General features: G+C 45.9%; 1 protein-coding gene across 1 annotated transcript; it reads left to right on the top strand.

The window, feature by feature from the left end:
* Positions 1–2250: 2250 nt before the first annotated feature.
* Positions 2251–23065, top strand: LOC308079600 (UPF0606 protein KIAA1549; the record flags this gene model as incomplete). The annotated part of the gene is made up of 19 exons (XM_080421150.1): positions 2251–2392; positions 9251–10657; positions 11173–11255; positions 11403–11699; positions 12056–12245; positions 12386–12445; positions 12844–12995; positions 13603–13780; positions 14363–14547; positions 15272–15477; positions 16096–16235; positions 17032–17237; positions 17628–17863; positions 18149–18329; positions 18644–18934; positions 19050–19102; positions 19937–20064; positions 22546–22700; positions 22844–23065. 19 exons carry the CDS (start codon positions 2251–2253, stop codon positions 23063–23065), a joined length of 4512 nt encoding a protein of 1503 aa, XP_080277276.1.
* Between the last annotated feature and the right edge of the window lie 1514 nt (positions 23066–24579).

Raw genomic sequence — 24579 nt, 5'->3', positions numbered from 1 at the left:
CAAACGGAGAATAAAAGCCTAATATGCTTGTATCGAGAGACAGGTTTCTTTCTCCTTTCGTTTGCAGGCAGGGAGGGTAACCGGAAAGCTCGCCCCAAAACACGCTCGCTCCATTTCTTTCGCGGACCACTCGCCCCCTAGCAGTGGTTCTTGTATTCTTGTAATTGTTTTACTGAGGATAAGGTATATAAAATAAGTAGGCTTACGCATAGTTTTACTGAGGTTAAGTTTAGTGATAAGGTTAAGTTTTGGCACCGTTTTTTACTGAGGTTACGTTTGAATAAGGTTAGGTTAGGTAGGCTAAGGCATAGTTTTACTGAGGTTAGGTTGTTTAGGATAAGGTTAGGCGTTAAGCATAGTTTTACTGAGGTTAGGTTTCGAATAAGGTTAAATTAGATTAGGCATAATTTTACTGAGGTTACGTTTAGGAATAAGGTTAGGCATTATTATTACTGAGGTTACGTTTAGGAATATTACCAGGTGACAACAGTTGCCGGATTTGACCCGGGGCGAGCGTGTTTTGGGGCGAGCGTTCTTGTATTCGCAGGGAGCGCGCTCCGCGCCGCGCGGTTGTGGGAGAGGCGTGACGCGCCCGTACCGCTGCATCTCCAGGATGGCAGGTAGGTCTCATCGTATATTACCGAATTTAATATATTGATGCCTTTTAGGAGAGACCACAGGGACCACGAGCACAGCTTTCGTTAGCTAGATATGATATAAAATTAAATCTAAATCAGGGTTATTATAGCAGCCAGGCCCTTTTTCTCCGATCGGGTCGCCTGCTGCACAGGCTACAGATGCGAGCAGACAGCATGATTATTGCAGCCTTTCTTCTCTAAACGCTAGGCTGTGTAAATACATGTTCTATAAAGGCGAGAAAGGCTGTAATGGGTCCTTTTCCCCTCAGATCTGCTGCAGAGTGGCAGGCAGGCAGGCAGTGCCGTGGGAAATTCGCGCCTAGATGGTAATTACATCGATTAGAATTTGTGTCATGGCCAACATGATCACATTTACAAGCACCGGTACTACTACAGTGGACGACAACCCAATTAGGAATCGCTCTTCGATAGGCCTATATGTCAGCCCAGGTCTGTAGTAGTTGTGAAACGACATTATGAATAATCTGCACACTGGACGTGAGATGGGGTGATATATATGGGGGGCTAGCCGGCTAGGCCTATGAATGTGGGTCAGTCAGCCAGCTATCAATGTGATAGGACTCTGAGAGGAGGTGTGAGCGGCCTGTCTGCACTGCTGCTGTAGCCTATATAAAGTAAAATACTGTATAGTTTAAAGTTAATTAATTCATCCAGGTGCCCACATGTCCCTAGTGCCCAGATGGTTTTGGTGCCTTGTTGTCCTGGTGCCCACCTCTTCAGGTGCCCACATGTCCCTAGTGCCTAGATGGTTTTGGTGCCCACCTCCAGGTGCCCAGTTATCTCCACCCCAAAGTGCCCACTTGTCCAGGTCCCACATGTCCCTAGTGCCCAGATGGTATTGGTGCCCAGTTGTCCCCTAGTGCTCAGATGGTTTTAGTGCCCACCTGTCCTGTTACCGTTTGAAGCTGCAATCCGGAAATGTTATTACTTGAATGAATAAAATGTTAACCAAGCTGTGTGGTAGAGTATGTTAATACAATATAACTAGGCATCTTCTGCAGTTGTTGGAAGCGATCTTCCTATTCTTCCATTGAGACATTTAGACTCTAGTGTCAGGTAGGACACCTACTGGTTTGACAAGCAGAGCCTGCAGCTCAAAAGTCAATATCTCATGGGAGACTGACTTGAACCACAAGTAGGACATAAACGTTACAGTACAGATTGCAGCTTTCACTCTGAGAATGTAGCTACTAAATGAAACCAAATGGACCCATGAAGGTTGTACATGGGTTACAAAGGGATTAAACTATCAGTGGGGATTTGACTGTGTGTCTATATATAGTCAATTAATCGGACCCATTAAAACCAGGAAAGCATCTGTGTCATTTTAGATTTTAGCGTTGGCTATTCAAAAATAGCAGATCGGTTGTACATCTGCTATTTTTGAACATTTTTGAAAAATCTTAGAAGGCACTTGTAGAATCGGCCATAGGTCTTAATGGGCTAATTGGCCCAAAGACTTGATCTCCCTTTCTTCTCCTTTTTTTCCAGGCCCTCCTGACCAACCAAGATCATACCGGGCAGAGACAGGTGGCCCTTTGAGGAGGGATGGCATCGCACCACTGTTTAGACCTAATTTGACTGGCGTGCCATGGAACCTGTGATCCTGGCGGGTGCGAGCTCAAGGATGTACCCCCGAAACTCTGCGTGTCCGCGCACAGCTAGCGCGCTGCTGGTGGTGGTAGTAGCAGGCACGCTGCTTTCCACGGCCGCTTCAGGCTCACCTATTGCAGGTAAGTTGCTATATAATAATAATTGCCAGGTCCACGAACAGAAAGGACCTGTTGGCAATTTATTTCGCTTTATTTCTATTGATCGATTGAATACTTTATTAGAAGTTTGCAGAAAAAAGCACATGAAAGTACAGTTCAATACAATATCAGCTAATAGGAATTAAAAAACCCAAGGAAGCCATTGGCTTGTTTCCATTGGGGTCCTTTGTACTCAATTCATAGTGACATTAAATGACAGGCAGATATACACTACTATGCAGAACATCATAAAAACAGTCTAGGAAAAAGAAAAACAAGAAATATAGGTTCTTGTTAGGTTTTGACTTTTACAGGGGCCAGTTTCGAATGGCAGCCACCTGTAGGTACTCTTTTAGGGCAGTTTTGAACAAAGGGTATCCTTTTTTAATTATTTATTCGCCAATGACCTGTTCCTTGTGTATTCTAGTCCCTTGTCACCGCAACTACTACAGTTGGTCCTAGGGAGCGAGAGCACAGACATGTGTGACCTCCGGTATGTGTGTTGCCAAGGCCGTTTTATTTCACCTGTCAGTCAGAAGTTTCACCGGGAACACGTAGTGCATGTGGAGGTTCACACTATTCCTCCTAGATGCACACCCCACTGAACAGACTCCCTCCTTGCATGAACATGGCCAATTGTGCTCTTAATGGACGCCTGGCCAAGCCGGAGACACCGCAGAGGATTCAAAATCCTATCTACCCGGCAGGAGCTTTACCCATGCACCACCCGAGCGCACCAGTTGGCATTTTGTACCGCAATTAGGGTTTAGTTCAGTGGTTCCCAAACTTTTTAGCTCAAGACCCAATAGAGAAATAAGACGTTTGCCCGGAACTAGTGAAAATAGCAGATCTACAAGCATCTGCTATTTTCACTAGTTCTTAAACTTTTTTTGTACGGTAATGTATGTATGATTTATGAAATACTTGTTGGAAAATGTTGGAATTGTTTTTAATTGATGAAAAGTTGTAATAGTTTTTGTTGTGTATATATATATGTCACCGGGTGAATGGAGATCCAGGGTGATTGAAGACAGAGCGCTCGTTTTTAGGCACGGGGCTCCTTCGGGGCGAGGCGGGGCTTTTCGAGACAGGGTTTATTAGCGAGGCTCGTGAGGAGGAGGAGGAGGACGGCGCTGCGATGCGGGGGGTTATTACGCGAGGCTCGCGAGGAAGAGGAGCCTCCTCCTCCTCCTCCTCCTCCTCGCGTTTTAAACCGTCCCGTCCTCTCCTTCTCTCCTTCTCCTCCTCCGAGGAGGAGGAGAAGGAGAGCGCGGAGAGGCGGGGCTTTGATGCGCCGACGGAGAGTGGAGACCTGTCTTTTGTTGTTCCCCCCCACATAGCAACCATAATATCTATGAGGGGAACGCTGAACACGCGTTCACACGCACGGCGCGCCGACTTAGTGGAGCTTGAGGCCGAGGAAGTGCGCCCTCGCGCCTCCGGGCGCGAGTGCCCGCACTGACCGGCCGACGCTCCACTAGTCGACTCAGCGCCGTTTGATTTGTAAACCGATAGGGACAGAATAGTTCTTTTCATGGATCACTGTGTGTGTGTGTGTGTGTGTGTGTGTGTGTGTGTGTGTGTGTGTGTGTGTGTGTGTGTGTGTGTGTGTGTGTGTGTGTGTGTGTGTGTCAGGGAGAAACTAAAACAAAAGCCAGCAGAACACAATAAAAGTATCTTAACAGTCCATTGAAAGCATGAGCGCGTGTGCGTGCGCGCGCATGTGTGTGTGTGTGTGACTGTGTGTGTGTGGGTGGTCACGGCCATATGTGCTTGTGCACAAGCCTGGCTTGTGGCTCCCTCTAGTGTTTCTTCTACAGAATTGCTGGGTGGGTAAAAACGAGCGAGCCTTCTTCAATCACCCTGGTTCTCCATTCACCCTGTAACATATATATATATATATATATATAGGTTGTGTTTTTTAATCTTTTGAAATAATATATTATTTATGTGTCTTTTTAAATGTAGGAAACAAAAAAAAATGGCTGGTTTAGTTCATTCTTGGCAAACTGATAAGTGCAGTGGATGAAGCACCGTGCGTAGGATGCTGTGTCCCACTCTCAACATGACACTTCCTTTTGTGATGCAATCATTCTTTTTGTCATAACTCCCACTGTCCCCAGTCCTACATCTCAGTGAATCACTGTTGTCATTGGGCATAGGGAGACCCACGGGACAACTCCACAGAGTAATCCCCCGTAATCACAGACAGAACGCTGTGAGCAGCTCGCACATTCCCTTAGACGCATCACTTCAGCAAGATCACAGAAATACACAGAGATCCCACGCACAGACTAGATTACACACTTGCAAACGTCACGCACGCCACATGGATCGAGAAGTTAGATTGTGTGTGTGTGTGTGTGTGTGTGTAGACTTAAGTGAGGCATTCTTTGCGTTGGTGATTAGATTTTTGTCATCAAAGTGATGTGGATCGACTGAATGGTGCTATGTGGTGCTATTCTTGGAAACCCAATCTCCAGTCTCTGATCTCTCCTGCCTGTATCTGTCTTGCTCTCCTCTAATTCTATTTTCTCTTTACTCCCCTTTGGTTCCCTCCCTCTTTTGCCCCTCTATCTATCTCTCTCTTTCCCACTTAAGCTACTATATCTCACTGTAATGAATGAACGTGTGTGTGTGTGTGTGTGTGTGTGTGTGTGTGTGTGTGTGTGTGTGTGTGTGTGTGTGTGCGTGCGTGCGTGCGTGCGTGCGTGCGTGCGTGCGTGCGTGCGTGCGTGCGTGCGTGCGTGCGTGCGTGCGTGCGTGCGTGCGTGCGTGCGTGCGTGCGTGCGTGCGTGCGTGCGTGCGTGCGTGCGTGTACAGTACTTGTATTACTATACTCGGACCAAATGTCCCCTTAAGTATAGTAGAATTTGAGAAATACACATTGTGAGGACAATTTTCCTAGCCCTCACAAGAAAAATGGTTGTTTCATGGTAAAAAAAACTATATTTTTCGAGTTACAATTACCAAAAATAACAGATCTACAAGTGGATCTCAACGCATCGCAGTGTTACACGTTGTGAGTTTTTAGATCTGCTATTTTCTGTGCGCGAAACAGTTAGGGTTATGATAAAATTTCCATCCTATAATATTGATGTCCTCACAAGTATAGTTATAGAAATGTGTGTGTGTGTGTGTGTGTGTGTGTGTGTGTGTGTGTGTGTGTGTGTGTGTGTGTGTGTGTGTGTGTGTGTGTGTGTGTGTGTGTGTGTGTGTGTGTGTGTGTGTGTGTGTGTGTGTGTGTGAGTACAGTGTGTGTTGATCGTGCATGCTGTGGGGCTGGAGTGCCTGTGAGAGCGATGTCTACAGCATACCAATGAGCTCACCGCCATCCGGCACGTGACACTGCCGCAAAGCACAACGTCACCACGGCAACACGCACACAGTAATAGATGAAAGGATCTCAGTCAAGGCTAGATGGAGGAGGATGCTGTGTACAATGATTCATTACTCTGTGTGTTTTAGTATGTGTGTGCGTGCGTGCGTGCGTGCGCGAGCGTGTGTGTGTTTTTTGGGGGCATGGTAGAGGATAAAATGATTTAAAAAAGGGGAGGGGAGAAGGAAAAGAATCAAACATATCCAAAGAAGAGTGAAAGAGGAGAAAAGAGAACATTGGAGAGAAAGATGTAGTAGGGTGATGCTTTGGGTTTCCTCCAGTGAATCCCATTTTTACACAGAAAAATCTAATTTCTGGCGAGCATCGGGTCGCACGACAAAGTATTATTTAGGTCTAAGTGCACAGTAAAATAGTCCTTGTTTAACTCTGAGAGTGTATAAATGTGTTACAAACGCACTGAGGCTTGCTGAAAGTATACATAATTTCCAAGAAGGAAAAGTAATTTGTTACAGTGCCCATTTAGTTAAATGAACGCTCAGGATTTTACTTCGTTTTTGTAATTACATGAAAATTGCTGTAGGTTCTCTACAGCAATTTTCATGTAATTACAAAAACGAACTTTGGATGAAAAAAGTGCATTGATTCAAAGGCCCTTTATCTTATTTTGTCTACCCTAAATACATCATGAAATCTCTGCGTGTCTGTGTATCTGTCCAATGACACCAAGGACCAGAGGGGTTGGGGTGCCTGTTGTAAAGTTGGTCTGATCGGCGGTTCTCCAAAAAATATTGATAAATCTACAAATCCACATGGAGATGCCTGATATCATCAATATGTCTTCATAGTGCTGGCGTCATAGACTGGCCTCCTAGTACTATGATAACCGGTTCGGCACTAAGTACCCTGGCAACAGGTACAACAGGTCTCTGACAATGTGTACGATGGGTACAACGGGTAGTGTAGAATCGGAGGGGCATGCGTTCCCAACGGGCATCATTCCAATGGGCATTGTTCCCAACGGGCATCGGCCTCTAGACACTAAATGCTCAAAATCTCTGCGTGTGTGTCTGTGTGACTATCTCCGGCATAGCTTGAGAACCATGTAATAGATCTACTTCAAACTTGGTGTGTATATCACTGAGGGCCCAAGGGAGTACAGTGCCAAGTGGCATTGTACAGTCGGTCGGATCAGCAGTTGTTCAGAACCAAAAATCCACAAATATCTGTGTATCTGTCAATCTGTCTGTGTCCTTTTAATGCCCATACTGTATGGAGATGCCAATATGATGTCATTGTACTGTTGTCAGACTGGCCTCCAAGTACTATGATGGGTACTGCACTAAGTACCCTTACAACAGTTTCGGGTATTCCATAACTGAGAGGGCATATGTTCCTAGCGGGCATCGCCCTAGTTCATAACAATAAACAATAATAATACATTTAATTTGAATAGCGCTTTTCACGATCCTCAAAGACGCTCAACATAAAAGCAAGTGGAATAAAAACAGTGTAAAAGTTCAATTAAAGCAGAAAATGAACGGCAAAAAGTAGAAAAGAGTTTGCTCAGTAGAGCACAAATCTTAGGCATGCCATAATAATAATGATAGCAATATATGCACAGCTATACAGCCATGAAAGTATAGCCAGCATGTGATTACCAGTTGTTCTGTACATCATCTCTATTGTCTGCCTCCCTGTCTCTCGCATACACATTCATTGTCTACCTTCCTTTACCTTTCACTTACATTACTCATGTAAACCACAGTCTGATTAATTCCTTGTGTCAGTTTGTATCACTAGTCAATCAAAAGTTGAGATTTGCAATGTGAATGCAGTGTCAGGTTTTCGCTGCCCCCATATTCACTTAGCGAGTCTGTTGCGAGAGGACGTAAAGCGCAAAACACACTGCCTGTACAGCACAGTGATGCGTCATTGACGTATCATTGGTGCACGTGAAGTAGGGCTGGTAACATTCCTCAGAAATGATATTCGAATATTGGTCTTAAAAATTGGCAGATATTCAAATATATTCAAATATAATAAGTTTTGACACGCACCATTCGCAGCCAGTGTGTTTTAGCCTTAAGCGGTGTAATGTCATTACGGCTACAAAAGTTGACAGTGTGAAACTGGAAAGTAGTGAACACAGCTATATCTGAAAGGTGGCAGACTATACCAGAATAGTGTCAGGAAAGAGACCGACCTGTGTGTGCTTATGTGACAATCCGCGTGAGATTGAGGGAGAGATAAAAGAGACAGTGTGGTCTCTCAATCCATACTATACACACACATAGTGATTTCAAGACTGTGCTGTATTGGGCGTCTTGATGCATGCATTGGTAAATGTCAGCACTCTAAACACTGTCAAAGGGGCTGAAGCTTCATGATTTGGTTTTGTCTTTTGGTGTCATGTTTATGAATGTATATTTTGGTGTCAATCAATCCAAAAGCCCCACCCACCTTAGTTACTGTTACTGCCATCAAACTGTACAGGTTTGTAAACGGGTGCTAATTCCTAAGCCAGATTGTTTTAGGGAATTGTTTTGTTTCACTTAGCATCCTGCAAGCAAGCCATCTGAGTTGGCAAGACATGGTGGATGGAATAGGTTATGAAGCAAAATGACATATGGTAATACTTTACCTTATATGATGACACCCACACCCCTCCTACTCCTGCCGTCCCCTGGCAATCAGGTCTTCTAGTGGCCACGAATGACAATATGAATTTAGAAAGGATTGCCCAAGCATACTTTACCAGCAATAAAACAAACAATGAAACAAACAATCTACAGTAACAAACAAATAAGAACGATCTACATTCACTTTAGGATGGTTAAAAGTTTATTTTGGGACGGTTCTGTGGTGGTTATGAAAAAAGTCAGTCTGGGTATAAACTCATCCAAAAATGGGACCGCTTTGTAGACGAGTCATGCTCTTGCACACCGTTTCCTAATTTTTTGAAAGCTTGAAGGACCTTCTTCAAGTAGCAACTGGTTACTAAGGTAGGATTAGACACAGACGTTTTGGGGCAGGGTTTTGAGAAAGGTCAATTGCATGTCTGTTGTTGGCGAGTACCAGTACATACCATAAGCCGGAGGGACAGTAGCGTTATAATTGGCTAGTTAGTAGTATACAGTAGATTCCATAAGCTGGATGGACAGGCACCCTATTGGCTAGTTCCTGTCATCATAACCTCACGGGACACGCATCCCATAGCTTGGAGGGACGATTGCTCTGCGATTATAAATTCCCAAAAAATGACATAGTCAGATTTTTGTAATACTTGAGAATAGAGGACCTTATGACGCCTGCTGTCTGTCTGTGTTCACACGAAATATAACGCGATCTGCTTTGTAGTTTTCTAGATTAGCTGTGGACAGACAGACAGACAGACAGACAGACAGACAGACAGACAGACAGACAGACAGACAGACAGACATTTGTTTTTTGTGTGTTCTGGTGTGGCTCAATGTGGCTCTTCTCTCTCTTTCTCTCCTCAGGTGGGCTGGACTTCAACAGGACGGCACAGCCTCCTTCGCATCGCGCACCCCGTTCATCGTCTTCATCCTCCTCATCCAGACACCCGGGCGTCAGCCCACCCAAAGAAGCCGGTTACCAGGGCAATGACGGCGGTGTGGGCTCGGCCGAGGACCCAGACTCGGGCGCTCAGGGCATCCATCTGCTGCTGAGGCCCCCAGACCTACTGTCCCCCAGCCAGCCCCCTCCCCTCCCACCTCACAGCCAGCCAACCCTCACCCCGCCCCCGCCCTGGGACCACGGCCCCTCCCTGGAGGAGGCCTGGGGCTCGGGCGACTACCTGGAGACCCTCTCCTTCATGGTGCCGGACGGGGAGGACATGGCGCTGTCCACGCCGCTGCCCAGCCACCCCTACGACGACGTGGACGGCGACGACACCAGCGACTGGGTGTCCTACGACACCTCGTTCCCCTCCCGGCCCACGCTCCCGCTCTCCTCCCGCCCGCACCTCTCTCCCTCCTCCTCCGCCTCCACCCCCGCCGGCCCGTTCAGGGTGGGGTTTCACACCCACCCGGCCCGGCCGGACGCGTTCCCCGCCTGGGAGGAGGAGGACTATGACCTGGAGGACATGCTGCCTTTGGAACCCACTGAGTTGCTGCTGCCAGATATGAACAGCCTGGAGTATTACACCAACCTGCTGGCACGCGAGCGAGAGAGAGAGCAGGAGCGAGGGACACAGGGGGGGAGGGATGGGGAAGCAGGCCCCGGGCTGGATCTGGACCGGGTCAAGCAGATGACCGCCAAACCGGCCATCACCCCTACGCCAACCACCACGCACACTCGCGCGCACACGCACACTCATCCCCCTTCGCCGTCCCCTAGCTCAGGTCCTCCCCCGGGACGGGAGCCCAAGAGACCCTCGGTGGGGCCCACCCCTCCCCTCTCCCTTTCTCCCACTCTGGCGGGGGGGCAGGGCATCCCCACGCCACCGGTCAGGCCCACGGTCAGGGCGCCCCCCTCCCCTCCTGCTGCCCGGCCAAAGGACCGGCCATCTACCCCGGGCAGATACATCCCACGCCCCCCTTCAAACACTACCAGCGGGGCCCCTCCCCCTCCGCCCCCGGGGCCACCCGCTCGCCCCGAACGCCCTGAGAGACCGCCCGGGCGAGACGCGGCCGAGCCAGGCACCATCACGCTAAAGCCGCCGCCTCTAACAAGGGTTCCCATTGCCCACAGGCCCACCCCCACTAAACCCACCACCACCACCATCACCACCACCACCACAACAGCTGTTACCACGACAACTCAGATCACGGTGATCAGCTTGACCCGGGTGCCACCGGTCACCACCCCCAGAGTGGCACAGTCCCCACCCTCCAGACAGTACCTGTGTAATGTCACCAAGCCTGAGATGTATCTGGTCAGAGTAGGTAAGACAACGGTACGCTTAGTAGCACTACTAAAGAAATGATTGTTTCTTTAGCTCAGTGTGTACAGCAGGCTTTTAAAGTGACTTTTGGGTTGCATAGCTTCCCTGAGCATGATATTAGTCCAAATATTGTTTATTAGCTTTATCTGTTGCTTCTGTGCTCCCTGGCCGAGAAAGCACATGTAGCGATTCCATTCACTATCATTGTGTGGCGAGACACATCTCAAAATCACACTTTAAGCATATGAACAAACACAAACAAAACAGATTCTGCCAACGTTAATAAAACTAGTCCGGGTACGTATTAATGTTGGTAAATGAAATGGCTGTTGTCATGTTATATTATGTATAAAAATCAATAGCTCCCCAGTAATGGTAACGCTAGTAGGTGAACAAAAGTATGTTTTTTATTGGCAAAATCTGTTTTGTTTGCGTTTGTTTATGAACTTCGTTATCCTGTGTATTTAATGGATATCATTGATAGTTGATAAAAAGTTGTTGTTTTTTCTCCCATAGTCAGCTCCAAAGGGTCCTCGACTGGCTTTACTCAGGTCAGAGATATTCTGAAGAAAGAATTCAACCGCTCAGTAGAACTTCAGGTATACTTTGAAATCACTGGAATCGTGTCAGTAATTTGCTTCATGAAAGCTTGGATTCAATAATTGTTGGAAATAATGATAGTGGTTGCAAATATTTCTGTTATGATTCATAATGCCATGCACCACTCTCTTGTCTTTTCCCGCCAGTTCCTGAGAACTCCGTCTAGCTTTGCCTTCCGTGTCGTAGCGGGACCACTGATTTTCACTGCCATGTCCGTCATCAACGCTCTGCGTCCAATAAGAAGCTCCGGCCCCATACCCACCATTTCCCCTCTCTACACCATCCCTGACCTGAAGTACCAGATCCATTCTGTGCTGCAGTTCGTGCCCAGCCATGTGGACGTGCGAGTGTGTAACTTCAGTGAGCGAGTGGAGAGGGGGCTAGCGATGGCCTATGCAGAGGCACGCAGACGCTCACACGAGCTGGGCAACATCACTGTGCAGGTGAGTTTGAGTTTGTTCAACTATTGGGAGCCCTGGCTGTTGTCTCATTCGTTTAATGTGTCAGCTAGTATTGGCCTAGACTTGTTTTGTCCTGTCTAAATAAAGCATGAAAATGTCATAAGAAATACAGTAAGGCAAAGACCGCTATTTCTGTGTATGTGCAACTACATGTACCTGGATTCATACCCCTGGTCTGCTGCATGGGAAAGCAAACATCTTCCTCTCTCAGCCAAAGGGGACTCCCACCTGGCCAATGGAGATATTAGAGCTACTCTGCTACATTCCCCCCTCAAGACCCCCCATCGGGAAACCGGAACCAGACAAGTCCTCAGTGTAACCTTTTGTCTTCTCTCCAGCTCCTGAATATCACCATGGGTGTGATCCGGCCACCGGGGGGTGAGAAAAAGGTTCCGGTAGACATCACCTTTGCAGTTCGTGATGGGAGGGGCTATCTGCCTGGGTCAGAGGTCAGCGAACACCTCAGGAACCTCACTGTGGTCGAGTTCAGTTTCTACTTGGGCTTTCCTACCCTGCAGGTTGCTGAGCGTAAGAACACCGTGCCCTCTTAAACAAACACACACACGCACTCACACACATGTTCTGAAAGAAATACGGAAAAAAAGTATATAAAAACAATACGCATCCACGCACCTCGTTGAGTAATCTGTGCATCCTTGTTTCCACAGCATTCCACTACCCTGAGCTGAATACATCTCACCATCTACGCTCTACATGGGTCCGTACAGGTAAGGTCATCATGACCTGGCTGTGGATGCTAAACCGCAGTTCAGAATTATTTTTGTTGTTGTCAGCAACTAGGACTAATCAGCCTGCAAGCTGTATGATTACTGTGATCTCGAAAATCCCTGCAATGTAATATACTGTAGTGCAGGCTGAATAAAATGCTATTAGTTGAATAGCCTAAAACACTGGTAGTACTGTAGCTGTGTGCTAAATCAATTTAGTTACTAGGGATATTTTTTTTAGAAAATGTCCCCTGGATAAGGAATAAAATCCACTTCTGTAGAGTGTAGGGTCTACAGCTGAGTGTCTGTGTGTGTGTGTGTGTGTGTGTGTGTGTGTGTGTGTGTGTGTGTGTGTGTGTGTGTGTGTGTGTGTGTGTGTGTGTGTGTGTGTGTTTCAGTTCTACTGGGTGTACAGGAGCAGATGGTAGCGGAGCGGAGCTTCAAAGCTCGCTTGGAGAGACGCTTGGCGCTGTTGCTGGAGGAGGGACTGGGCGAGAGCACCAAGCGACGAGGGAAAAGATCTACCTTTGTGGGCAACAGCAGTTTACAGGTACACACAGTTAGTACACACACTTTTGCACGTAGTGACACACATACACAACAAATCACACCCGCACGCACACATGTGCACACGATTGCATGCCGCACTCACGCACGTACGTACATACGTACGTACGCACGCACGCACGCACGCACGCACACACACACACACACACACGCACACACACACACACACACGCACACACACACACACTGCCTTATCTTTTAAAGTTAGTTTATTTTCTTATGCCCACGCCGTTGAGGAATAATTCACTTCCTGCAATGTTTCTACCAACTGTATTGTGTGTGCAAGCATGTGACAATACACAACTTAAACTTTAACTTCATACACATACACCAACATAGACACACAGTACATACGTGTATATATTATTTCGATCTGTTATTTATTTGCTTTTCCCTTCCTTTCTTCAATTCAATCTCATTCATCTCTTATTGGAGTCACCTGTGTTTTTGTCATGGGAAAGCTGTATGTCACGGAGGATAGAATACTCTCTCTCTCTCTCTCTCAATGTTTTTACTTCATTCTTATCTTAAAATTCATCTTAAATTCCACACTCTTACACATTGTGACATTCCATGTGCGCTGTTCCCAGGTGGTGCGAGTTGCGAGGCTGTCAGGCGCAGAGCGCCCCCTGGAAGTGCTGTACTTTGTGGAGGGACCGGGAGGAGAACGTGTCCCAGCTGAGTCTACTGCTGCCACCCTCAACCACCTTGACCTTCAGAGAGCTGCCATCGTACTGGGCCACCGAGTCCAGAGGCCACTAGCCCAACGTGAGTCTGGTTCCTATTTTAGCTGTAAATAAAAGGTTATGTCAGCTAAGAGATTTACCATAGCAGCCCTAACCATACCAAAAAGACAATAAATATACAAAAAATAAGATATATGGATCCATTTGGCTACATTTGCACCAAATGCAGAGTTAAATTAACACTCAGTTTAACTCTTTAAGACCGGGAACGCATCTGTGTCATCATTTTTTAGATTTCGTTGGGCTATTCAAAAATGTTTGAAAAATCATGAAAAGTTTTTATATTTTTTTTGGCAGACATTTGTAACTCAAATCTTTGCTTCTGGGGGTTCCTGGAACTAAATATCTTACAAATGTTCGCTTTAAAAAATATATAAAATCCAAGCTTTTGCCACGAATGTTCACGATTTTTCAAAAATATCAAATCTACAAGCTCATAGCGCGGCACTCGGTGCCGCGCTATGAGCTTGTATATCTGCTATTTTTGAATAGCCAAAGAAATCTAAAAATGACACACAGATGCGTTCCCTTCCCGGTCTTAATGGGTTGAGTTCCACACCCCCAGTTAACGAAGGACATTGACATTTAGCGATACTGTGTTCAGCTGTAGAGACGCTGTCGGTGCCGCCCTCTGAGACCCAGAGCAGCAGTATCTGGCTCATCGTGGGTGTGGTGGTACCTGTCCTGCTGGCTGTCTTCATCATCATCATCCTCTACTGGAAGCTGTGCGGCTCCGAGAAGCTGGAGTTTCAGCCGGACGCCATCAACACCATCCAGCAGAGACAGAAGGTAAGCGGTCAGCTGCACTTCATCATCATCAACACCCTACTGCACTGGTTCCCAACATGTTCAGCTCGAGACCCAAAAGATTCATTTAGTGTTCCCTTGGGACCCAACGTTTTGAAAATATTTTGGGATAATTTTTTAAAAAAAAATGGAAATGTAAAAGAAATTGGATATTTTCCCAAAAATATGTGCCGACCTAATGTTTGGCAACCACTGTCCCAGCGCATACAGCAGTCCTCCTACTGGGCAAAGTGAATTCCCCTGTTGCACATAGACACAGTTGTTTTTATGCACACGTACGTGGATACATATATGTATGGCATGCATGCTTGCGCACACATAGACACATGAAATGGTCGGTCGGTGTACATACAAATATTATTACGCATACAGCAGATAATATAGTGTGTGCATACACAGAAGTATACTGTAAACACATACAGGCAATGCTAATGGCCAGCAGACAATATCTGCAATATCATAATGTAATGACAAACATACACACGCATGGTTAACAGCATGGATTCAAACCGGGCCTCTCGCAAGGTACACCAAACAACTACCGCTCATCTATACCTGTAGCCCATCTTATTATGCTGCTAGGGCTACTATGCTACTCATCATGCCATCTCTCTCTCTCTCTCTCTCTCTCTCTCTCTCTCTCTCTCTCTCTCTCTCTCTCTCTCTCTCTCTCTCTCTCTCTCTTTCTCTCTCTCTCTCTCTTTAGCTGCAAGCTCCCAGTGTAAAAGGTTTTGACTTTGCCAAGCTGCATCTAGGCCAGCACAGTAAAGATGACATCATGGTCATCCAGGAACCCGGCTCCCTTCCTGTTCCTGTCAAGGAGGCCACGCCCTCTGATGGCGGGGACTTGAACACTCCCAAATCCAAAGGCTCCTCCACCAAGGCAGCTCGAACCAGCCGTCGCAGGGGAAGGTCAGCAATATGCACTTCAGACACAGCTTATACTTACATAGAGACAACTTAACCATATACAGTATATAATGATAATAATAATAATTATTATTATTATTCATAATTTGATTTGATTTATATAATTTTTTTATTTAAAATAAATGAGAATAAAACTACAAAGTTTGATACATAACATACAGAACATATACATATGCATATTATGAGATTCACATTCAGGGTTTGATTTGCTATGGGGGATGGGGGGGAAATCCATACCACTGCTTTTGAAATCTGGTCATACATTTTTTATTGCCGGTGAGGAAATGTGTTATCCCTGCTTGGGGTCACACTGAATTAAATAATTTACATAAATTTCCTTTGGTAAATGTAGACCGTCTGATATGTTTGATATTTATGTTCGATAATATCAAAAATAGCACTTCTACAAGCTCGCAACGTGTTGTGAGTTTGTACATCGGCTATTTTCGCTGCTTGTTGTAGGACGAAGTATATAGGGCTTAAGAGAGTAAAGAAAATACCCCTTTTTTTTACAAATCGAACCCTGTTAGAATTCATACACAAGACATGCAAGATACTGTGTGCTTACAGTACACAATTGTGCTCTTTTTTATTGGCCAGACTCAGTCCATCAGATGGGGACTCGTTAGGCAGCGACCAGTCAAGTGGCAGAGAATCAGCAGAAGAAAGCACCCGACCTGTAGCCACGCCTAGTGAGGGAAAACAGCACCGAAAGACACCCAAAAATGGCAAGAGACGCCGTCTCATCTCAATGAGTTCTCTGAATGTGCATGTGTGAGGTGCATGTTGAAATGTCAAGGATAATTGGAGGAGAGTGCTCATGAGTAATGATGATTAGAAGTGTGTGTGTGTGTGTGTGTGTGTGTGTGTGTGTGTGTGTGTGTGTGTGTGTGTGTGTGTGTGTGTGTGTGTGTGTGTGTGTGTGTGTGTGTGTGTGTGTGTGTGTGTGTGTGTGTGTGTGTGTGTGTGTGTAAGAGAGAGAGAGAGAGAGACAGAGAGACTACATCACACTGTTTTTGTGATTCAAAAGCAAAAGGGGGAGAAAGCATAGGTGCAACAGCGACTCAGTATCCATGTATGTCCTTGAGTGTGCACGGTCACACGTGTGAATTTGTACTGATGGCCTGTGCATGTGCCCTTGAGATGAATAACTGACTCAGCAGTAGGAACCGCTGATTAAAGGAAGAGGAACGAAGCGAGAAGAGAAACGACAGGAGGGAAGGGGGGGAAAGATGCCGTCTTAGATCAGAGAGCCAGAGGGATGAGAGGAAGGATGGATGGAGGGATAGAGTGTTTCAAGAGGAAAATAATGGTGTCACTCTGGACCTTGAACTTTGTGTCTGCCTTTATCTGTGTTCCTTTGTCAGAGTTTTTCATTATTATGTCTTTCTTCCTCTCTTTTATTCTGGACCACAGGCCGCAACAAGATTGGTATGTTTACACAGTTTTTGAACTCAGTATTATGTGATAACGACGACACTCTTTTCCAATGCATGCAACTCCCCACTTTCTCAATCTTCTCATCCCTTCCTCTAGTTCCTCCTTCAGGTAGCGGTCCGGACGAGCTGCTCTCCTCCTCCTCCATCTTTGACCACGTAGACCGTCTGTCGCGCGGCTCGTCGGACGGCACGCGTCGCCAGGCCAACAAGGTCCAGCTCATCGCCATGCAGCCACGGCCCAGCCCACCGACACACAGCCAGTCCCAGCCCAGCCCCACGCTCACCGAGAGGGTCAATACCGAGGTGGGGGAAGCATATTGATTCATGTAGTGTACTCACTGTACCATGTACCACCTAACATTTGATCTTATCTTTGCTCCAATTTCATTTATTGTTAATTATTTTTAATTGTTACAATACTTTATCAACTTACTATACTATTTTTCATTATCTTTAACCATTCTTTAAAATGTTCTCCCAATTCTTTGTCATTATGTCAATTCCGAGTTCACTGCTGACCTGTACTGGTTGATCTTGAGGAGGGTGTAGACAACCGCATGTCTCCTCCTCGTCTTTTTTTATGCAAAGTAACTTGAGCTGCACTCTTTTGTATAAGAAGTGTATATAAATAAAGATTATTATCATTATCATTTTTATTATTACAAATATTTGCATATTTGTGTGTACCTGCAGGTTGCCCTGAGGCACAAGTCAGAGATTGAGCACCACAGGAACAAACTGCGCCAGCGGGCAAAGAGGAGGGGCCAGTGTGAGTTCCCCTCCATGGATGACATCTTGGATGCGTTCGGCGATGGGCCGGTGCCGGGAGGAGCAGCCCAGCGTCTCTACAGCTCCGCCCATGACCACATGGACTGCATCCTACAGACAGACGTCTCCTCACCTCCGACCCCCAACGACTCCAGGAAGAGGTGAGAGGTCACACAGACTCACAGGATGATTCAGCTTAAAGATCCCATGACATGGACAGAAAAGTTTCCATTACCTACAGTATATTTGCTTTAATACCTTTTCCTTTTTTTATATATTTATTAATTATTTCTCGTAGACTTGTGTCTCTATAGATACTCACTATGGGAGCAGTGTTTTACATCAACCATTTCATTACCAGCTTAAAAAAAACAGCTACTGTGCCATATCGTTCACTTGAGAAATTACCTTTGATTCCATTCGATTTTTGTTTTGTGTATCTCCAGAGGGAGGCGCTCCCCTCGGGTGCGAAGAGGACAGCCAGGGAACGGCAGTCTTCCCGACACAGACAGAGATAGGTTACTCACCGACCAGAGCGCCACCTACAGGAAATACCCCGGACTCAACAACGTGGCATATATGGTGAGATGTATGCTGTTCATTCACAGCTTCAGTGGCTTGCCGCACGTAGTATAGTATGCACACATGCATACAAACACAAATGCACCTGCACCTGCACCTGCACCTGCACCTGCACCTGCACCTGCACCTGCACCTGCACCTGCACCTGCACCTGCACCTGCACCTGCACCTGCACCTGCACCTGCACCTGCACCTGCACCTGCACCTGCACCTGCACCTGCACCTGCACCTGCACCTGCACACACACACACCCACACACTAAACACACTAAACACACTAAACACCCCCGCATACACAAATACATGTACACACAGACACTCACATACACGCACACTAACTCTGCCTCTTCTCTCTGACAGTCTGACCCTGACCTACCCCCTGACCACGGCAGCCCCTCACCTAACGATGAGGTGTTTGACGCCCCTCCTCCGCCCCCCTACATGCCCCCTCAACCGTCTATTGAGGAGGCGCGGCAGCAGATGCACTCTCTGTTGGACGACGCCTTTGCCCTGGTGTCGCCCTCCTCCCAGGGCAGCGCCGGCTTGACAGGAGTCAGTCCCGCCCTGCCTAGCCCCTCCCCTCAGACACGGCCCTCGGGGAGGCAGTGGGGGTCCTACCCGGCGGCCCCCTCGCACAGTCCCTTCTCTGCGGTGAGTACCGTCTTGACTCTCAATCCTCCCTGCCGTTCAAGTCACGGTCCTTCCTTGTATGTCTGAATTCCCTGTCAGGATTTGTTCCTCATTCGATTCTCTCCCTCCTCTCCAGAGGTACGCAGAGTTAGGAATGTCTCCCAGTTCAGTTCAAGGCCTCTTAGACAGGTGAGTGACTTTGCGTTTGATGTGAGAGTGAAACGCATAGTTGAACTTGTGAGCAGTGTGGCTCATCACCAGATGACATCATCTCCTAAAGCAGGGGTGATGCAACTTTGATGATGGAGAGGGCCACTATATTTCCACTCTCACTCCAGAGGGCCACATTGCATATTTTTCCGCCATTTTATGTCACACAAAAGTAGCGAAAGTAGCCGATCTACAAGCTCAAAACGCGTCGCTGTGCGACGCGTTTTGAGCTTGTAGATCCGCTACTTTTGCTTCTTTTGAATTGGAATCCAGATTTTTTTTTGTGCTATTTTTTAATTGGAATCCTGAAAAGTAACATTTTTATTTAATTTCAAATGCATTTAGTTATACTTATGTTAACTTTATGAACCTAAATACAAATACATTGGACAGAAAAAAATACAATAGAATTTTAATACTAGTCATTAAGCTACTAATATTTAAGCGGGTGATGTTCGCATGTTTGGAATTGTAACAGCTGAAATCAATAATATATCAGTATTCCGATATTAACCTGCGGGACGCATTAAGTGAAGGTGGGGGCCGCATGTGGCCCCCGGGCCGCCAGTTGCCCATGCATGTCCTAAAGAATGGCTTGAGACAAGCTTTGTTGATGAATAGTTCAGAAGTCATGCACGATAATCAATAATTGACCTTAACCATGGACCACATTGCACCATACTGTATGTCAGATATTGAGTTAGAGATCACGTAAACATGATGTTAATGTATGGACATACATAGTTTGCCATTCACATCGTGGCTCAACTAAGGCCACAGTTGATTTTTACATGGATGATGTATGTTTTGTAGGGAAGGCTTGGGGCCAGGTGGTTATGTGTCTGCTAGTGAGCAGCTGCAGGAGTCAGTGTATTCCAGCAGGGGGCAGTATGATGACCCTCCCTCCTCCTCCAGACCACGCCCAGTGGGTGGCAGCACAGGTAGGATGCTATGAAACTTATCTGTCAAATCATTAGGTCTGATATCAGTTGTGTGGTATATTGTATGTGCTCAATAATTTGCAAAGGAAATGTTCCACATCCACTTAGTTCAGATGCAGGTGCATTGGACATTAACAAGTGACCATTCATGAAGAAATATTCATGTAGAAAAATCCTGCACACTGCTCTTGCTCAGCAGCATAAATTTTATTCGAGTGTCTCTTGATGAAGGTCCAGAGGGGCCGAAATGTCAATATGTTTCTTCATGAATTAAATTTCAGTGCAGCGGATAACAGCAATATTTTGGGAGAATCGTTCAAATGGTGATACAAGCGGAAAATTTGGTACAAATCATCTTTGGAGGTCACTCTTCGATTTAGGAAACCAGGCCAATCATAAATCAAAGATGGCAGCCATTTATTTTAACACATTAACCGCCAAGAACGTAGTCCTACGGTCCGTTAAATCCAACTGTTAAGCGCCGAGACCGTAGCCCTACGGTCCACGGTCTTTTCGCGCTAAAAATTTCCGGGTGCACTTTCGGAATTTTTTTGATCCACTTCCGTTTCCGGTTTGATGACCGGAAACATAATTATTTGGGATCCGGTTTTGACGATCACGTCCGCCCTCGTTCTACAGACGAAACTGAAACTCAATTCTCTTCCTGTAGTTTTTTCTCCTCGCATATAACTGTTTAACGTAATCCGCTCTAACTACAACATGGATGCCCCGTTTGACACGTGGTTTTCACTGGGAGATACAGTGAGATGTCGCCGAAGTAAACAGACCGTGTACGGCTCAATCTTAAGGATTTTAACAAGATCTATGGCGACATGAAAAAAACAAAAAAACAACAATAACACCGTGGCACTGGTGAGTACATTATGAGATTAACCTCTGGCGGTCGATGTGTTAAGATGGCTGCCAAAATAAGACTTTTTTTTTTTGCTTTTCAGCATATTGCCTATAGGCTACTTTTGTGAGGTCAATCACCAAATCACCAACTAGCACTCCCATAGCATGTTTTTGAACCATTTATAATCAGAATTAAAATACGTCATACAACTGTGCTCACAGGCAAACTCAGGGATTAAAGAAAAAAAAAACTTCTGAAAATGTATTCTATTTTTTCCATTTGGTTCTGTTCTCTGCGCCTTCCTCGTGACTGCACATGCAGTAACAACCTTTTCTCTGGTGACCAGGCTGGACTCCTGCCACCTTTATGTCGTTTCTCACCGCATCCTTAAACCTCCTCTTTGGCCTTCCTCTTCTCCTCTTACCTGGCAGCTACAGTACATCTTTAGCATCCTTCTCCCAATGTACCTCTCATTCCTACTTTTCACATGTCCAAACCATCTCAACCTCGCCTCTCTTGCTTTATCCCCAAGCCTTCTAACCTGGGCTGACCCTCTCATTTAGTCATTTCTGATGATGTCCTTCCTTGTCACTCCTAATGAGAATCATAGCGTCATCAGTTCTACTACCTCCAGCTGTGCCTCCTGTCTTTTTATCAGTGCGATCGTTTCCAAGCCGTACAGCATGGCTGGTCTCACTACCGTCATCTTCCCTCTCACTGGTACCCTTCTGTCACAAATAACTCCTGACACATACTTTACGTTCCCTCAAAGTACCCCTTCTATCTTCTCAACACACTGGCTTCGCTTGCTAGAACTTTCCATCTCTATCCTATATCACCTTAACCTGTTGCACATCCTTTCCATCTCAGTGACTCTGAGTGTCTAGCCAATCGTTACAAATCCTTTTCTCCCTCCTTGGTGTCCAACCTCACATACAAATTCTCATACTCTTTTCCTTAGCCCTCGCCACCTCTCTCTTACCCTTACCACTCATCTCCTTTTACTCCTGCCTACTTTCTTCATGACTCTGGCTGCCTGTTGATATACTCTTCCTTGAGGATTATACCCCATTTCTTCTCTCGTCCACCCCATGGCAGAACAGTTTAAAAACCCCTCTGAAACTTATGGCATTGCCCATTGACATTAATACCGTAATCTCTTTTAGAAGGGAGACCTGGGCTACAGCAAGGTAGCAACATCTAACTATAAATTCCACAAATCTCTGTCAGTCAGTTAAAATAAAAAACTTAAAATAACAAACAAAACAATATCTATATATCTATAATGGTGAAATATTTCCTACAATGTGCAAGAAATATAGATATGACTTTTTAATTCGGCTGCCTTCTTGAAAAGTGACTGGATTTTTGGATGGCTAGGTTTAAAAAGTCAAAGCGTTGACCCAGAGGAATGTTCACACCAAATTTCACGCTTGAATCACAAAATGAACGGTTGTTCCTATTATCTGCTCTACTAGTTTGATCAAAGGAGATTTTGTCACCCTCTCTGTGAATGAGTTTCCAGAGGCACGTGACTTGTCATGCAAAACATTAAATTGACCCGAAGAGTGTGCATTGAGTGTACATGCAGTGATTTGTCTCCATGGTGAATATGCATTCTCCAGGTGCCCAGCTCCACCACCTGACCCAGGTGGGCTTGTCCAGTCAGATCAGTGCGTACCCTGGGGTGGGCCGCAGCGTTTCTGGCCCCACCGGCTCCAGCTGGAACCATCAGCACTCAGACCAGGATCTGTCCAGACCAGGAGCCAGCAGAGAAAGTGTGAGTCCCTTAACCCAATTGAGTTCCCCACTGTTTATCCAAACAAGGGTTTGTGTTGCAGTAGAAAGGTTTTTTGTCCAACCTTTGTTGTCCTCCTTTCTCTCTCTCTCTCTCTCTCTCTCTCTCTCTCTCTCTCTCTCCAGGTGCTGTCGTTTCCAGAGTTCTCCTCTTCATCTGTGTTCCAGATGCCCAGCTCCTCGCTGCGGGACCCCTCGGCTCCTCCTCTGCTCCTCACCTCCCCGACCCCAGAGTACCCCCCAGAGGATGCCTCGCCCTCTGCCCACAGCTCCGCCTCTCTCATCAAGGCCATCAGGGAGGAGCTAAGACGCCTGGCCCAGAAACAGGCCGCTGTGGCTTACCCGTAGAACACACTCTGGGCCTCTGTGAATCAGGACTGCCCCAGCACGCAGACCTGAGTTTTTCCGACCATTACCCCTTAACCATTCTGAATCAAGTCAGAATTGGATTGAAACACTACTGTATCCATACAGATAAATCAATCCAAACAATCTGTGGACGGTTATCTGTGAATCGGACAGGACAAGTCTGAACCACTGCGCCCCAAAATAGCCTGGACCACTATCCCAAGTCTGAGAAAAAATAATAATAATAATGACGCTGTTTCCCAACTTGACGACCTCTCGGTACTTTACAGGGTGTCCTCTGTCTATCTCTTCTCTGTGTCAAAGGTTCCTTATTCTACAGTTCAATGTTTCACTCCTTTCACTATTCCATTCAAGTGCTTCCTGGAGTGGGCTCACATCCCCTCCTGACCGTCCGTGGTGCTAACTGTCAACCTCATACAGTGTCCTGCCATCTACCACACATTGCCTTCAGCAAACATTCATCAGCCACGATGGTGAGGTCTCCATTCAACCATATTGGTGAGGTCTTGCACTGTAGACAGTTGGAGGTATAGTGTAGTTCCTAGGGCATGGGGACTTAAATACAATGACAACAAAAACAAAATAAATCTACATAAATAGCTATAAAGATTAATATAAATATATGTAAAAAGATAGAAATCCTAATGAGCACAATATCAATGTAAGAGTTATTATCGGAGTATTGAGATGTTACTTATTTTTTATTGCTATATATGAAAGTATACTTTAAATCCTTTATTTTCATCCCCCCCAAAAAAAAGACCAAAATACTGTTTTATGGTTGTATTCCTCTTGTGTTTGAGCTTGCTGTCAATTTTGAGCTGGCAGTGTTTTGTTTATCGCCGTGGAGACGTTGCTTATTAGCATAGCTGCTCGCTCGTGTGTTCATATATTGACAGTAATGAAAAGAAAATATACATATAATGATTGATGATGCATTGCATTTATACACTGCTTTTCACTCACTCACTCCCAAAAGGCTACAAATGGTTTGGGGTTAACACATGCGTCCATCACTAATGTGTAGCATCCATCCCTTGGGGGCAGAACACTCACCGTAACTTACTATACCAGGTGACTGAGTAAGTAAAAAAATGATAATTGGAATTGAGTGTTTCTGAAGTTAAGGAGCTGGGAATCCACTCATGCATTACAACCATAAATATAAGGTAGATTAGGAATGATTGGGGTAAAAATAGTGAGTTGACTTGATAGAGTGAAAAGCATGTTTTGTAGAAAAGGCAGTCTTCTGTGAAAGGTTCTGTGATTAGTTATCGCTGCTATGTCCAAGCACTGTTGAATTGCTGTTCTCTTGCCTAGCTTATTCTGTTGCACTTTTTCCTGAATAACATGAAGTTATGCGGTAAAATCCGGTGTGTTCATTTAAACCCGAAATATGTAAAATGGGTGTCTTACCAGGGATCCAATACCGGCTCTCCTACGCGAGCGCCAACATTTCTACCGCAACTGCTGAGCTAAGACAGTCAAACAGT

This window comes from Gymnoscopelus braueri (genome assembly GCF_963280865.1).
Source record: "Gymnoscopelus braueri genome assembly, chromosome: 23".
Lineage (NCBI taxonomy): Eukaryota > Metazoa > Chordata > Actinopteri > Myctophiformes > Myctophidae > Gymnoscopelus > Gymnoscopelus braueri.
Note: the sequence above shows the minus strand (reverse complement) of the source record. Positions and strands in the feature narration are given on the sequence as shown.